The 15,866-nt window shown below is 53.0% G+C and overlaps 4 protein-coding genes across 4 annotated transcripts; 2 read left to right on the top strand and 2 right to left on the bottom strand.

The window, feature by feature from the left end:
* Positions 1 to 1,636: 1,636 nt before the first annotated feature.
* LY6G5B (lymphocyte antigen 6 family member G5B) lies at positions 1,637 to 2,776 on the bottom strand. Its single transcript, XM_084228080.1, has 3 exons — positions 2,704 to 2,776; positions 2,474 to 2,602; positions 1,637 to 2,227 (listed from the first exon to the last, which is right to left on the bottom strand). The coding sequence occupies exons 1-3, from the start codon at positions 2,762 to 2,764 to the stop codon at positions 1,827 to 1,829; spliced, it is 591 nt and encodes a 196-aa protein (XP_084084206.1). The 5' UTR covers positions 2,765 to 2,776; the 3' UTR covers positions 1,637 to 1,826.
* An 839-nt stretch (positions 2,777 to 3,615) lies between these two features.
* Positions 3,616 to 7,854, bottom strand: CSNK2B (casein kinase 2 beta). Its single transcript, XM_084228257.1, has 7 exons — positions 7,768 to 7,854; positions 7,088 to 7,170; positions 6,277 to 6,379; positions 5,578 to 5,693; positions 5,072 to 5,147; positions 4,737 to 4,926; positions 3,616 to 3,827 (listed from the first exon to the last, which is right to left on the bottom strand). The coding sequence occupies exons 2-7, from the start codon at positions 7,157 to 7,159 to the stop codon at positions 3,737 to 3,739; spliced, it is 648 nt and encodes a 215-aa protein (XP_084084383.1). The 5' UTR covers positions 7,160 to 7,170; positions 7,768 to 7,854; the 3' UTR covers positions 3,616 to 3,736.
* A 2,139-nt stretch (positions 7,855 to 9,993) lies between these two features.
* Positions 9,994 to 11,696, top strand: GPANK1 (G-patch domain and ankyrin repeats 1; the record flags this gene model as incomplete). The annotated part of the gene is made up of 2 exons (XM_084228449.1): positions 9,994 to 10,619; positions 11,136 to 11,696. The coding sequence occupies 2 exons, from the start codon at positions 9,994 to 9,996 to the stop codon at positions 11,578 to 11,580; spliced, it is 1,071 nt and encodes a 356-aa protein (XP_084084575.1). The 3' UTR covers positions 11,581 to 11,696.
* Positions 11,697 to 14,218: 2,522 nt separating this feature from the next.
* On the top strand, positions 14,219 to 15,097 carry LOC311167938 (uncharacterized protein C6orf47; the record flags this gene model as incomplete). Its single annotated transcript, XM_084229118.1, has 1 exon — positions 14,219 to 15,097. One exon carries the CDS (start codon positions 14,219 to 14,221, stop codon positions 15,095 to 15,097), a length of 879 nt encoding a protein of 292 aa, XP_084085244.1.
* Between the last annotated feature and the right edge of the window lie 769 nt (positions 15,098 to 15,866).

Consider the following 15,866-nt stretch of genomic DNA (forward strand, 5'->3'; position numbering starts at 1 on the left):
AAAGGGGTTTAAAAATAAAGAGGACACAGCTGTGTGTGCATTTGTTTCTAAGGCGTGTGTCTATTTCTGAGGCTCTACGTCCTACGTGCGCACAGATTTACATGCATTTTCTCAATCTCACTAGGCACTATCCCCAGTTGACAGGGGACCAAGTGAGGCTGGGAGACCAAGCCACCCAAGTGGCAGAAGAGCTGGCATTGAGGTCCCCGGCCACGAAGCTGCAGTGCTGTGTTGGTAATGCCAGCACTGTGTTGTGAGATCCAGGAAGCTGGACACCTGTCTGTACTCTGAGTCCTGTGCTTAACACCAGGCCTGGCTCTGAGCAGTGTCCAGTGCTTGGTGAACATACAGGGAATGCCAAGTTATGAATATTCATTATTGCTTTCTGTATGTGTGCAACTTTTCAAACATAAAAATTAAAGATCCAGGGCATTCCTGGTGGTGCAGCGGGTTGAGCCCAGCCCTGTGAAGCTGTCTGCAGCCTCTGCAGTGCCAGTTCGATTCCAGGCCGGCCAGGGAGATTCCCACATGGAGCAGCAGACCTCTCCTGTCTCACCCGCTGCTCCCCTCAGCAGTGTATCTCGGTCCTCCTGCCTGTTCTGCTCCCTGCTCTATCTCTGGTGAATCCTCTCACCCTCCCGTGCCTCTGGCTTGTACTCCAGTGCTTGTATAAATAAATTAATCTTTAAAAAAAAAATTAAAGATCCAGCCACTGCAACCCCACATGTGTGTTTTGTCCTTCCCTCTTCACCTAGAACTCGACAGAAGGGCCCTGGGTGCCAGGATCCTGAGAAGAACTAGGGACCAGCAGAATCCAAGTCCTTCGGCACCAGGTGACCCTAAGATGCAGAACTGGTCCTTTAATTTGCTCCCGAGTCCTCCTGGGTTAAAGAGAGAATGTTTCCTCCTTAAGTGGAAAAATCTGGCATCACCTAAGTTTAAGTTTCTAGGTTTTTACGGTGTTTAAGGCAGGGAGCAGCTGCAGTCCTCATGCTTTGATCTCTAGCTGAGCAGCAGGTGGGATGGATAGTCAGGAGGAATCCACAAAGGCCAAGGGAGTGGGGAACCATATTTGAACCCCACCCCCAATTAATCCTCTTTAACCTGTCTATACCTGAGCCAAACCCAGCGTGTGTAAACAATGTGACACAGTCTTAGTGCAGTCCATTTATTGTGTCGGGAAATTGGGAGATGTGTAACAGCAGGACAAGCCCTACCCTTGCCTCTCTTCTCCCCCGGCACCGATGGAAGTAGGTGTGGTGACTCAGTGATGTGATTTAGGGCTGAAGAGCAAGAGACTGGGTGGGACAAGAGGTAAGAGAAGGCAGCAAGAAACAAAGGGGGCTCTGGAATGGTGGAGACAGTGAGGCAAGGACACCAGAGTGCCAAGTCAGGACATCTGCACAGAAATCTACCCCCAATTCTTCTTGCTGCAAGTTCAGTCTGGTGCCAGGTGTTAGTGATAGGCATAGGACACAATGTAGGGACAGATCTGAATGGAGGTGGCATGTGACCAGATTGAGAGGGGCCTGGGATGCTGGGGATGGGGGGAATGATGAGAAAGAGGTGAGTCTGTGTCTTTCCCAGGGCAGTCTGAGCAGAATTTGCACTTGAGGTTCTTTTCTAGAAGAAAGAAGTGGATACGGTGCCAACTGGTTTCTGGGAAGGAAATTAAACCAAAACATACAGAAGCTGGAAGTACAAAGGAAAAGAGGCCAAAGAAATTACAGAGCAGAGAATCCGAGTGCTATGAGAGGCCGGTGCAGGTGTCTGGGGTGTTAGGGGAGAGGTGCTGGAAGAGAATGGAGTCTGGGAAAGGTAAGGTGTCAGGGTCCAGCTCGGGGAAGAACCAAAAGTCCTGAACTGTTGAGGAACAAGTAAATGTGGCGCAGGTCAGCAATAGACAAACCCAGGTTCAGGGGCAGGGTGGTCAGGGGGTCTGGGTATTCAGGTTCCTTCCCAGTATGGAAGTTGGGGAGGGGAAGCGAGAGGTTCAGGGCCTGGTAGAACCGCTGGAGCTGGGAGTCAGGCAGGGGCAGGGCCAGGGTCTTGCCTTGGGGCTCAGGCAGAGCGCTCTGGAGCTGGGGGCTGGACCAAGAGTTGCAATAATCATACTGGCAGCACTGGGCGTTGTACCAGTACTGCATGAAGTAGGTGTTGTGTGTTTCTTGGCAGCGGTAAGAATGATACTGTCCACAGCCTCGGATGAAGAAGCGAATATTGGCATCTGGAGGGGAAGGTACAACTAATAACCCTTGCCTCTACTGCTGGCTCTCCTCCCTCGCCCAGACCCAAATTCCATCTGATTTCTTCAGAAGGAAATTAGCTTAGTTGGCCCCTCAGAATCCCAGCCCCCTCCTTCCAAGATCCCTTTTTTCCTTGTATCCTGGGTGTCAAGCAGTCCTCACCTATAAGGGGAGAGACCAAGCCATGGGTGGCCCCACTAGTGGCCCCCTCCTGGGCTCTGACTCACTGTAGTAAATGGTGATCACCATGCACGGGGACAGGCTGCTGATAGTGCACTTCTCCGAGCCTGAAATGCAGCCCAAGGAAGCGTCTTCTAAGAGACAGAGGTGACAGGTCCGGACTTCAGGAACAGGAGCTGGGGAAGTGGAAGATAGCAGGGGTGGAGCCCGTGTGTCCAGGGGCCCAGCCCCTCCATGGACCGTCACCCCTTCCTCCCTGCCCCTGGGCCCCACTTACCCTTCCCCACTGAGCAGCCCACCATGGCCAGCACACCTACAAGCATATGGGCCTTCATCATGGAATTCTGGGGAGAGGGACAGTCCCTGAGGAGTACCCTAAAACCCCACCTTTCTGTAACCATGCTCCTTGATCCTGAGCTGTGGGGCGGTTTTGAGCAGGAGCTGCTGTAGATACAGAGCTATATTCTGGCCTGGGGCAGAATGGGGGTGGGGGCGGAGAGGAAGTTATTTACCTCACAGTGGGGACACTGTGTCCTCACCCACCAGGTCCAGGTCGTATCTGAATGTGGGAACAGTGGCCCAGACAGGGCAAGTACCTGGCTCCACGTGGGCCTTGATCCAGCTACCTTTGTGCTGCATGCCCCACAAAGGTCTCTTCAAGGGCCCATGAATTTGCATGTTTCCAGCACCACCTCCTCAGCTGGCCTCTCTGAATCCCAGACAATAGTGCCAGTTGCGATTGCGCAGGGAAACTTTGGCTAAGCAAGTGTTGTCACCCTTCTGATGAGCATGACTCAGTTTGCCCAGCAGAGGGCACATAGGTATCACTGAGCAGTAATTCTGGACCTTGTCTCTCCTCTCTTCGCCCCATTTTAGGAGTGCTTTCCCCTGTAAAACCAAAACTGAGACAAGTGTTGACTGCATCCCTTACAGTATAAGTGGCCCCAAAAGGAACAAGACTTTCTTTAGTCTTGCGAACTGGCAGCCACACCTCCCTCCCCCTGCAGCCCTAGGAATTTTGCTCTGCTGTCTACTAAGAACAGCACTCAAATTCACTGGACACAAATTCATGCTGATTTTTAACTTGGGGGTGTGTGTGACTAGGTTGCAGGAGTCCCTGGGGTCCATCCAACACACCACTACCCTCCCTTTGCCAAGCCCAAGCACAGCAGACTAGATCACTGCCTTTTCTTTCACTTTATTTCATTATTCCCACCACAGCAATGACTCCTTTAATTTAAACTAAAAATCATAGAGTTCCTGAAAGGGTGGCAGCCGAGGAATGGAGGTGTCAAAGGTGGAGAGGGGCATTAGCGAATCGTCTTGACTGGGCTCTTGAAGTTGCTGGCTGCTTGGAGCTGCAGCTGGTAGGCCATCGGATGAATCTTGAAACCGTAGAGCCTGGGCCAGGGCAGAGGTGAGAGGAAGGAGGGTGAGCCCCATTCTGGCCCTGCCAGGGGCCTGCATTCCCTCTTCCCACCCCAGCTCCTCCATGAGCCTGCTCAGTACTTAAGGACAGTGGTACTCAAGCTCCTTACCTCAGGAATATTTGGCAATGAACCTTAATACTACTAAAACGCAAATTCTAGAATATACACGTATACATATAGACACGCTTATGTGTGCATCAGCGTATTTATCAGTTTCGATAAACATAGAACCCCACTTTTCTTCCCCATGCTAGAATAAAAATGATGCTCCAGGGCCTCCCCGGGGGTGCAGCGGTTGAGCGCTGAGTTGCGAAGCTGCCCGCAGCCTCTGCAGCGCCGGTTTGATCCCTGGCCGCCTGGCGACGGTCCCACATGGCGCGCAGACCTCTCCTGCCACCCGCTGCTCCCCTCAGCAGTGCATTTCGTCAGTCTGCCTGTTCTGTTTCCCGCTCTGGTGAATTCTCTCACCCTCCCGCGCCTCGGACTGTACCCAGTGCTTGTATAAATAAATAAATAAATCTTAAAAAAAGAAAGTAACAAAAATATTAAAAAAAAAAAAAAAAGATGCTCCAGGAAGACAAATCACATCTGAACTATGCTAAGAGAATCTCCTAGCAAAAGCTGAACACCCAAGATGGTGACAGGATAGTGCTGCAAGTGATGAATGTTATTCTTAGCACTTCATGTGTTTAGAAATGTCCTGTCAGGCAGGAGTTGTCATCATACTTGGTTTATAGATAAGGAAACTAAAAAGATAAATAGTTAAAGAACTTTCCAAAGGGAGACGTAGCCCTTAAAAACCATTTATGCCCTGTCTTCTCTTTCCTCTGGGGTGTCAGGCCTTTCATTATGACTGTTGGTGATAGTCTCTACTCCCTACCTGGGTACAAACTGGTTGGCGGGCCGCTTGGGTCGGTACTCGGGGTGCACCATGAACAGCATGTGAGGGAAACCGGTACCGAAGTAGGCACCATCTGTGTGGTGGTGCCTTGATGACTTGGGTGTGTACACATCCATGCACTTGGGGCAGTAGAGCTTCACCATGGCCTCACCTGGGATGTCTGAAAGGCCTGGGAGACAGCCAGATTCAGCAGGTCAGAGCCCTTCAACCCTGCCCAACCTCCCTCCCAGACTCAGGGCCCAACCTACTGAGCCCCAACTCCTTCCCAGAGAAGCTGACATACGCTGCCCTCCTTTCTCTTCTCCAACACTCACCGATGGGAAGCATAGGCTGGTTCTCACAGTACACACGGGGACAGTAGCCAAAGTCTCCCTGCTGGTACTTTTCCAGCTGAGGTGAATAAAATGGAAGGAGGTGGTGGATAGACGTGAAAAGATGCAATCCCCTCCTCAGCCCGACCCACATTACTCTGTCCCTTCCTCCTCCTGCCTCTCTCTGTCAAAGGGTGCCATCTCTGACCCCCAGACACCTCTCCTTCCCTTCCTCCAGTTAGGCAGATGCTAGGCCATCAAAACATCAATGTTTGTCCCCTAAGGAAGAGCAGTCTATAAACACTTCCTGTTTAAGGCTGTATCTCTCTACCTGGAAACTTCTCCTTCAGTATACAACTCCCAATCAGGACTGAATGCCCAGGCCCAGATTCTGGGATTCTTCCCTCTTCTCAGACTACTTGATAGAACTGAAACATGTGACTTCTTGCTACAGGAATCTTTGTCCCCCTGATTGCCTCAGAAGTCAAGTGGGAGTAGAGAGGCCTCACCATCTGGGCGATGCCACGGTTGGTGAGGATATAGCGGGCGTGGATCAATCCATAAAGCATCTCGGCTGCCTGCTCAATCAGGTCGCTCTGGTTGGGGTTGTCTTCCAGCTCTTCATCTGAAACACGGCCCCAGCCAAATGCAACTACTTGTCTTACAACTCTTTTAGGAGCCCTGCCTATCCCCTAGGGGTTACTGGCTACTCACTTTTCCCAGCACCCACCCTACAGCCTCATCCCACCCCTCACCTTGGGTTATCTGACCCAGAAACCTAAGTCTCTGAGCCACAAACCCAAGGCAATTTCTCGCCAAGACCTCTTCAGTCTCTGCCTTCTTCTCTCCCTCCCAATTCCCTCATCGACACACAAAAGCAATGATGTCAGTACATCATGGTAGAGCTCTAGACCTGAAATTGCAAGGCAGAAGAAAGAGGCAGGAAGTATCACCCAAGGGGAAAACTCGGGGCATTATGGGATACAGTTGAATTACAGGATCAGCACATAGAAACAAGCAGTGTAAGTCACTAAACTAAGTAATAGTTGGGTGAGGAATCAAAGTAAGTTGGAGATTGTACATTCAAAGACTCAGAAAGCTAAAGGAAATTTAGAAATTCAAAAAGCAGGTGAACAGGGATTTGAAGAGAGAGAGAGAAAAAAAAAAAAAGAACCCATAAACACAAAACAACCCTGAGGGTGCCTCACCAGGCTCCAGGTCCAAGATCATGTCTAGAGCTTGTCGATAGTGAGGCACCTGCTCATTGAGTCCAGTGAGATTGAATTTGTCCTGGATGTAGTCTTCATCCACCTGTCAGGACGTGTAAGTCAAGAGGGAATCCATGGCAGAATCCTTGGTTTTGACCTGAGCGAACTGCTCTAAGGCATGCCTTATCCTCAGCATAACTTCTGTTCCCCATTCCCAACTCAACAGAAGTACTCGAGTCTCTCCAGTTCACATATGCTCGTCTTCCCATAAATACTTTGGCTTTCCTTTCTAAGGATAAGCAAGTAAGGCTATGTCTCTTCTGTAGAGAGACACTCCTTTCAGGATCCCTGTCCCCATACAGAGTTTCCATCTTTAGGAACCAGGTTTGTACTATCCTTAGGGCAACAGGCTCGCTGAGGAAGGCAGAGGTCAAACCGGCTGGGTTGTAAAGGCAGTTACAATCCCTATACTAACACACAGCTTTCCACATTACAAGACATTTTAACATGCAATGCCTTCATTCTTCTAACAATCAGTGGAGATAGGTATTTCCAGCATCCCTCCAGTAATAAAAAAGAAAAGACACGAGTTGACTTGTCCAATGTTATATTGCTGGAGAGCGGGAGGGTTAGGACTTGGGTCCATCTTGCCACTTCACCACAGGTTAGTGGGAATTTACTGGGGGGATACTTTCTTGGCAGGAAAAAGTTCCTATGGAAGCATGTATGGGAAGTGCGTGGTTGCTGGAATGTGGGGGGCTATCTGGCCAGACAGTATGTGGTGGTGTGCAGGGAGGTTGAGAAAACTCACTTCACAGAAGAATTCATTGCCACGGAGACCACAGAACCAGGAAATCCAGGACACCTCCTCAGAGCTGCTCATCTTCACCTCAGCTGGAAAAAGATAAGTGTAAGCAAAGCCCAAACTCTCCCTCCTTGCCTTCGGTATCCTCCCTCCTCCCACACTTTGCCCTCCAACCACATAAGAATTTGGGGCCACCTTTTCTTAAAGGATCCCAGGCTTTGAAGCATCTCTTTGCAGCACTTATTCACATCTCAATCACTTTTCTGAGATTACAAACAGTTTGCAGTCCCACCACTTGTGAGAAACCGACAGGTCTTGATCCCACCAGTCCTAGCCACAACTCTAGCTCCCGAGGGCTAGGACCCCTCTCCCCTCCAACTCAGCCAGAGCCCTCGGCTCGGGTTCCCTACCCCCACAAGTCTCTGCATGTCCCCGTCGCCTTTCCCAAAGATTCCGAAGTTTATCGTTTCCAAGCAAGAACTGGGTCCCTCTTTTCACGGCCTGGGGGCGGCCGTCAGGTCTATTTCACGAGAGTCCCCACATCCCGCCTCCTCCTCTCAGGCTACCCCTCCCTCTCTCAGTGCCAGACTGGGTCACTTCCTTCCCCGCCCCCACATCAAGGCACGAAGACCCCATGTGCCGCGCCCAGGACTGGGAACTTGGCGCGGCGACCACCTCAGACTCACCGGTTGGACCGGGGCCGGGACGAGGGTGGGGGAGGGGAGTTGCTGCTTCTGAGGAACGGCGTCGACCGCTACAGCGCAGGCCGCGGACCCGACCGCGGCAGGCGAAGTGGGGTGGGGGGAGTGGAAATTGGGGAGGGTGGGGAAGAGGCCAACGCGCACGCGCCAAGGGTCGGGCGCCGCGATGGACGCCGGGAGATGGAGTCCTCAGTAGGGAGAAACCGGCGAGATGAGGGCAGGGTGAACTACGAATCCCAGGATGACCCGCGCCCGACCCTGGTGTCGCGAGGCCCCTGAGGTACCCTTTCGGGGGGCGGGACCCTTCGAGGAACCACCGGAAGCGGAAGCCCAGTACAATGTTCGGGGCCAGGGAGTTTGGGAAAGAGAGTCGTGAGAGTCCCAGACGGAGGGGATAGGGGGCCGTGGAAAGGGGCAAGGCTGGTTGGATCCTTTCCAGACTCTTCCTTCTCACAGCAAGCCTCCTACCCCAGTCACCTCTGCTGTCTAGGGATCTTCTCTCCAACCTACTCGTCGGGTCTTTGTCGCTGGTCGAGCGCCTCGCCTGAGTCAGGGCAGCCACTACAGACCCCCAACGGCACCCATCCTGGGCTACGGCCTTCTGAGGCGGGAGGTGAGGCCTGGTTCCGTGCTGAGGGACTTGGGTGGAGTGTGCTGAGCTGAGCGGTGTTGAGAACCAGGACGACCCAGTGCGCTAAGCTGAGGTGGCGCCAGCCACCCTGCTGTTCGTCCCCTTGCACTTCTCCATTTCCTCTTAGGGCTTGAATGGGGTCTTGTGCTGCTGGTGCTGTATTCGACCTTCGAACCCTGCTCAGCGTTATGGTGAGGGGCAGCGTGATGTTATTTAATTTCACAGCTTCTGGGCATTCCACAAGTTTCCTTCGGCCTCCTCAAGGCCTTTCTTAACCCGGAGTGGCTTCCCAGTTCCAGAAAATGAGCTTGGATCGGGGGCCACGTTGAGGGAGGGGAAGGGCATTGAGGGACGTTGTGTAAAAGCAGAAGGACCCCATCTAGCATCTTCCCGGGTCCTCGCGCCTCCGAGGCACATGGCATTTGGGTATGTAGTGTTGGAAAGCTTCCAGGGCGAGAAGCTGAACTCTGCGTTCTGCACAGTGTAAATATATGTTTATTTTTTGTGGCCACACATGCGTCTTTGAGTCATGTGGCTAATTGTGTCAACTCTTTTGCTTAGAGTAGCTCCATCTTGCCATACAAGCCAAGCCGACCAGAGCCTCTCCCAAATCCTGCTCCCAGAGAAGCACCAAGTCTGTCTTTGTTTTGGAAGATGACTTCCCAACATAGGATCAAGGAACATTTAAAGGGTTAAGCTGATCATTTTTCTTAATGGTATGTTTTTGTTTTTTTTTTTACAATTTTATTTGTGCATACAAGAGCTGGGATACAGGCCAGAGATGCTGGGGGGGTTGAGGGGTGAGAGGATTCACCAGAGACAGAGTGGGGAACAGAACAGGCAGACTGACTGACATACACTGCTGAGGGGAGCAGCAGGCGAGACAGGAGAGGTCTGCTGTGCCATGTGGGTTGCTCCCTGGCCGGCCTGGGATCGAACTTGTTCTGCAGAGGCTATGGATTGCTTCATAGTGCTGTGCTTAACCACTTGTGCCACCAGGGAGGCCCCTTTAATGGTATGTCTTATGGAGAGTTGGTGAGGTAGAGTGGAACCCCTGGGTAACTTGATCTGGAGTCTTTGTAAGGGGGGATGTTGTAGGGTTCCCTGTTTTTTCACATGATCTGTGGTCATTAGGTCTTCAGGGTCCTAGTTTGTGGGTTCACTTTCAGAGTGGGAGGTCATTTTTAAAACAATTTATTTATACAAGAACTGGGGTACAGTCAGAGGTGCAGGAAGGTGAGAGAATCCTCCAGAAACAGAACGGGGAACAGGCAGACAGACCGAAGACACTATGAGGGGAGCAGCGGGTGAGGCAGGAGAGGTCTGCCGTGCCATGTGGGTTTCTCCCTGGCCAGCCGGAAATTGAGCCTGCGCTTCAGAGGCTGCGGACAGCTTCATAGCGCAGCACTCAACCTGCTGCACCACCGGGGAGGCCAGGGGAGGTCATTTTTGACTCTGAGACTATTTTCCCTCATTCCAGCAGGCATCTGGAGGTGGCTTTGGTCACTGTAGGGCCACAGGACAGGGGGGTGACTTTCTTCTCATTTTCCTTTTGCCTTTTCATAGCTCTCCCAAAAACCATGTCTAAGCCCTCCCTCATCACCTTCACCCGGGCCACCAACCCCAGTGACCTCTGGAAAGATGGGCAGCAGCAGTCACAGCCTGAAGAACTGGAACCTACCCTGGATGGGGCTGCAACCCGGGCTTTCTACGAGGCCTTGATAAGGGATGAGAGCAGTGCCTCTGAACCTCAGGGATCTCAGCCTGAGCTTCCCAGTGCGAGAAAGAGGAAAAAGAGAAGAACTACGAGGGCGACAGCTACGGAAGCAGCGGCATCAGGAACATCAGAAGGACAGAGACAAAGGCGATCCCTTGAGGCAGAGGACAGAATGACCCAGAGGATACTGATGGCAGCCCAGGAGGGGAACCTGGTAGAACTTCGAAGGCTGTTGGATCCCCTTGAAGCAGGGGGAGCTGGGGGGAATATCAATGCTCGGGATGCTTTCTGGTGGACCCCTCTGATGTGTGCTGCCAGAGCAGGCCAGGGGGCAGCTGTAAACTATCTCCTTGGCCGTGGAGCTGCCTGGGTAGGGGTATGCGAGCTGGGTGGCAAGGATGCTGCTCAGCTAGCTGAAGAAGCAGGCTTCCCTGAGGTGGCCCGCATCGTCAGAGAGAGCCATGGAGAGACAAGGAGTACAGAGAACCGGTGAGCAAAAAGTCCTAGTCTATACCCATCTTTCAGTGTGTTCTGTCCTTCCCAGCCACTCCACACTACAGGCCCCAGAACATTCTCTCCCCATCCCCTAATGTCAGTCAATGATAAGGCAGCATAATAGAGAGATCATGAGCTCCCTGGGTTTACCTCCTGACTGCTTGCTTGGACAGGAAACCTAATGTCTTATGTGTTTCATTTTCCTCTTCTGTGAGATGGGAGTAGTAAGAGCATTTTTCTCAAAACGGGTTAATGTTTGTAAAGTGCTAGAAAAGTGCTCACCACATGGTAAGGCCTGAATTAGCTACAGTCATTGTTCTCCCCCTGCCTGAGATCTTTGTGAGGTCTGGTTGCCATCTTTTCTCCGAACGATTCCCCTCTCAGTCCCTCATTGCTAAAGAAAAAAACTGTCTTCCTCCCCCCTTAGCAAAAAGACTGAAAGGCTCCTGCCACCCCCTCTCTATGGCTTCAACACTTGTGTTCTCAACCCTTTCTCCTCTTCCTCTGCAGGTTCCACTCCCCCTCTCCCCAATATTGTGAGACCTGTGATGCCCACTTCCAAGATTCCAACCACCGGACATCTACTGCTCACCTGCTGTCACTGTCCCGCGGTCACCGGCCCTCCAATCTGCCTCTTGGGGTGCCCACTTCCAGCCCAGGCTTCAGGCTGCTGCTGCGGGGGGGCTGGGAGCCTGGAATGGGGCTGGGACCCCGGGGTGAGGGCCGAGCCAACCCCATCCCAACTATCCTCAAGAGGGACCAGGAAGGGCTAGGCTACAGATCAGTGCTCCAGCCCCGAGTCACGCACTTCCCAGCTCGGGACACTCGGGCTGTGGCTGGGAAGGAGAGATCCCTTCGGGTAGCCACACTAAGCCGGAGGGAGGAGAGAAGGAAAGAGGAAAAAGACAGGGCCTGGGAGCGGGATCTGAGGACATATATGAACCTTGAGTTCTGACTTTAGCAAGATCTGATTCTGGTCAGCTGGGGAAGTCTGAACTTAGGTCTCTGACCTGGGCGCTTGGGCCGCTTCTTCCTGGGTTCTGTGCAAATCCCAGACCCTCAGGCTTAGGTCAGCGGACACTGCCTTTGGGAAGGAGGGACTGAGAGTTGAGAAATAAACCAACCATCTCTCTCTTTTGTGTTTTATTCACTTTTCTGGACACTGTTTCAGGAACGCCAAGTCTGGGAGCCACATGCAAGTCCTGCTGGAGCCAGAGGGGGAAGCCCCTTCTGGGAGGTGGTAGGGTCAGCTCCCTGCCAATCTGGGTCACTTCCAGGTCCTAGTCCTTGCCTGAAATGTCCCATTTTATTCCCATGCCACCACCAGGCTTAATTCAATACAAGTTTTCTTCCATGTCCCCTGTCATTTTCTGGAACTATTTATTATGTGCTAAAAGTAGAACTAAGATATTCCTGGAGGAGACAGCCCTGTCACCAAATATAATGCATAGTGGTGGGCCTCTGGTGGCTCAAAGGGTTAAGTCCTAGCACTATCAAGCTATGGGCAGCCACTGCAGCACTAGTTTGATCCCTGGCCAGGGAGCTGACCCACATGGTGTAGCAGACCTCTCCCCTCTTGCTGGCTGCTCCCCTCAGCAGTGTATTTCAGTAGATTTGCCAGTTCTGCTCCCCACTGTCTGGTGAATCTTCTCAACCCACCCCACACCTCTGGCCTACACATCAGCTCTTATATGTATGTATAAATAAGATAAATCTTAAAAAAGTAATACCCAATTGTAGGGTAAGGAAAAATGCCAGATTTTTCTGCCCTCCCGCCATCAGGATAGATGATGGATCCTTGCGGTCCTGAATGCATGCCTGATGGCGGGCACCTGGAATAGGGTGTGGGCATAGGTAGATGGGATTCACCTGGGCTTTTAAGGGCGGCGTCACGGGGACTCCAGCAGAAGCAGAGAGAACGCCGGAGAGTCCAGAAAGTGAAGACTTGCTGGGGGCTGGGAGGCCTGCACCCCCAGCACCCCTGCCTGCCGTATGCCTGGTAGATCCCAATAAAAGACATACAAAAGCCACTGAGGTCTCCAGGACTCTCTCCTCCTTTACTGGGTCTGCTGGATCACAGAAAACCTGCCCTGTGCCTATTCCTGCCCACTACACCAATATAATGCATAGTAGTAGGGGAAGTCACAGAAAGCTCAGAGAGATGATGGTAGGGAAGATCTCACCAGAGGCCAAGGTGGTTGGTGCCAGAGTCAGGCGAACGAGACAAGAATTCCGGCCTTCCGAAACTAACTTTTGAAATAGTTCATTTCAGTCTGAAAACTTGCGGGCAGGAAGCATATTCTATTTGATTACCCTTGCCTTTCCTGCACTCCCACCCCCCGTGCTGTTTCAAAATAGCCATGTGAAGAGCCCACTTCTCAAATCCAGCAAGTAAAATCTGGTCTTAGAGAGGCAGGGAACGACTAGTCACTTCTAAGTCTCCAGATTTTTCTCCCAGCTTTGCTTTCCGGGAAAACCTTTTATGGAGCCATGGACATAAGGCGGAATGGTGGGAGGGGCGGGGGGTGCGGGCAAGAACCCAAAGGCAGGAGGCAGAGGGAGTGAAGTTAGCGCGAGCGCTGGCGGCCGAGCGTCTGGATGACGCAAACGGAGGGCAGGATTTATATTCCAGCCCGGCCTTCGGAGCTTCGCCGCGCGCTGCGCTACGCCCCTGTGCGCGCTGCTGGTGCGCACGAACAGCGCGGGGGCGGCCGAGCCTCTGGGTCCGCCCCGCGAGCTGCGGGCGCCGCCCCCGCAGGTCCCTCCCGTCTGCTCACCGCAACTTCCGGGCGCTGCGGCTCGGTGAGGCTGCGGCCCCGACGCCGGGCCCAGGAGGGGCCGCAGCGCTTAGCCCCTGACGCCAGCATCTCCAGGCAGGTCCCTTCTTTGCTTCAGAACCGAAATCTCCGAGGACATGCCCAGGCTGACCTTGCGGCGGCCACCTCTCAGCTGCCTGCTCCCGGCCGGTAGGGCCGCTTTGTAGAATCCACAGCCCTCTAAATTAAGGGACCGTCGCTGCTAGCTGGAGTGCTGGGGAGAGCTGGACACCGACTCTCCTCCCTTCTCACACACAAACAGAGGAGACTCCCCATTTCTGAGCTCCCTTAGGGCAACACTTGAGGACATCCTAGATCTGGAGTACCTAGAACCCCGGCCACCTTCCTGCCTTCTTGGATGGAGCACCACCTCCCCAGTTTCTGGGGCATCTTGGGGAGTGGCCTCGGTGAGTGAAACTTGGGGTGCTGCCTGCTGGGAGAAACCCGGAAACATAGGAAGGACACTGGGGTGACCCAGGCCTTGTCCGGTCCTGAGACTCTTGGAATCGCTTGGGGTGGAAGGAGTTGGATATGAGCCTGTCTTTACCTCAAAACTGAAAAGAAAACGCACTGCCTGCCATACTTGAGGCGGCTGCATGACCAGCCAGGGGAGTGGGGAGCCACCTTTGAATTGAGAGTAGGACTCACCAAGCAGATACCTATTCTGAGCCTAAACAGACTCCAGTTTCTGAGGACATCCTCAGCCCCCAAACCTGAGAGTCTAAGCAGTGCCACGAAGCAATCCCAGAATTTGGGGACTTACTACGTACTCCAACCATGTTCCTGCGAAGGCTTAGTGGCTGGATACCTCGCCCCTGGGGCCGCCAGAAGACAGACCTGGCCACCCCACAACCCAGACGGTTGGACAGCTCCTCAGAGAATTCAGGGAGTGACTGGGACAGTGCCCCAGAGACCATGGGAGATGTGGGGCCTCCCAAGACCAAGAACTTAGGAGCACAGAGGCGCTTTGGGGCAGCTTCAGAACCAAGCAGGGAGTACCAAGTTGAGCAATCGGGGAGCAAAAGAATGGATTCCCACAAGTGGGACAAGGCCATCTCTAGCACTCAAGAGTCTGGGAGACCAGAGGCTGAAGGAGCCATTCCCAAGCTGAGATGGGATCCTGTGGACTCAGGTGACACCAGGAGACCCGGAGTGTCACTTGAAGGGGCACTGAGTTCCCCTGAGTCTGAAGCCCCAGCAGAGAAACCAGGCCGGCGTCAGAAGCTGCTGGGCTGGCTGCGGGGGGAACCAGCTGGGAGAGCAGGGGCTCCCTCACAATACCTGGGGAGCCCAGAGGAGAGTCTGCAGATCTCTACCAACCTGACCTTGCACCTGCTGGAGCTACTGGCCTCAGCCCTCCTGGGGCTGTGCTCTCGGCCCCTGCGAGCAGCCTTGGATGCACTGGGCCTGCGTGGACCTCTGGGTCTCTGGCTGCATGGGCTACTATGTTTCCTGGCTGCCCTGCATGGGCTCCATGCTGTGCTGAGCCTACTTACTGCTCACCCCCTACACTTTGCCTGCCTCTTTGGTCTCCTACAGGCCCTAGTGCTGGCTGTCAGCCTCCGGGAGCCCAGTGGGGATGAAGAAGTCACTGATTGGGAGGGCGAGAAACTGGGGGTGGAGGAGCAGAGGGGAGACCCAGGAAAGGGGCTGTGACCGACTGCAGGGTGGGGTGTGACCCAGGACCCCACCCTCAGTGGGGTGGTGGCAAGGGTGAAAACAGTGTGGCCTTTAGGAGGAGAGTGGGGGGCATGACCCAGATTGTAAGCACAGGGACCTCAGGGATGGGGACGAAACCCCAGAGTATGAGGGCACAGGACCCCCCCACACACACACGCGTGAGAATAGAGCTGTTTAGGGTCCGTGTTTATGGATAGTGGGGTCATTGCCCTTGAAATCACCAGCTGTTGTTACTTTTGACTTTTACGTTTTTCCCACCTCTGTTTGTATTTTCTTGCACCTTCACTTTTTAAAAGCAAAAAAAAAAAAAAAAAAAAAAAAAAAAAACCACACACACACAAAAGTGTGGTGGTGGAAAAAGATTCCTCTCTACCTTTTCCAACTCCCCAGGGGAGGAGCCCAGATACAGGACAGGCTGGGGGAAGAGGGTGAGTGGGAATCCAAGGAATCCTAGGGTTGGAGCCATCTAGGGAAGAGTTGAGTTGCTAGAAAGGTAGATTAGGGGATCTAGTTGGGGGCCCACGGGTGACAGCCTACAGGGAAGATCTGGGTGTTCCTGGGAGCCAGAGGGAATGGGAATAGGGCAGGCAGTATTGGCAGGAGGACCAGCTCAGACAGTGTGGAGAAGCACTGGAACTTGCAGTTCCCACTTAGGGGTTTGCTCAGCAATAAATAACTGTGTCATATCAAATCCTAAATATATGATTATAAAGTGAGAGTTACTGCACTCAGTGTCCTTCCTGAC

The sequence above is a fragment of the Talpa europaea genome (genome assembly GCF_964194135.1).
Source record: "Talpa europaea genome assembly, chromosome: 2".
Lineage (NCBI taxonomy): Eukaryota > Metazoa > Chordata > Mammalia > Eulipotyphla > Talpidae > Talpa > Talpa europaea.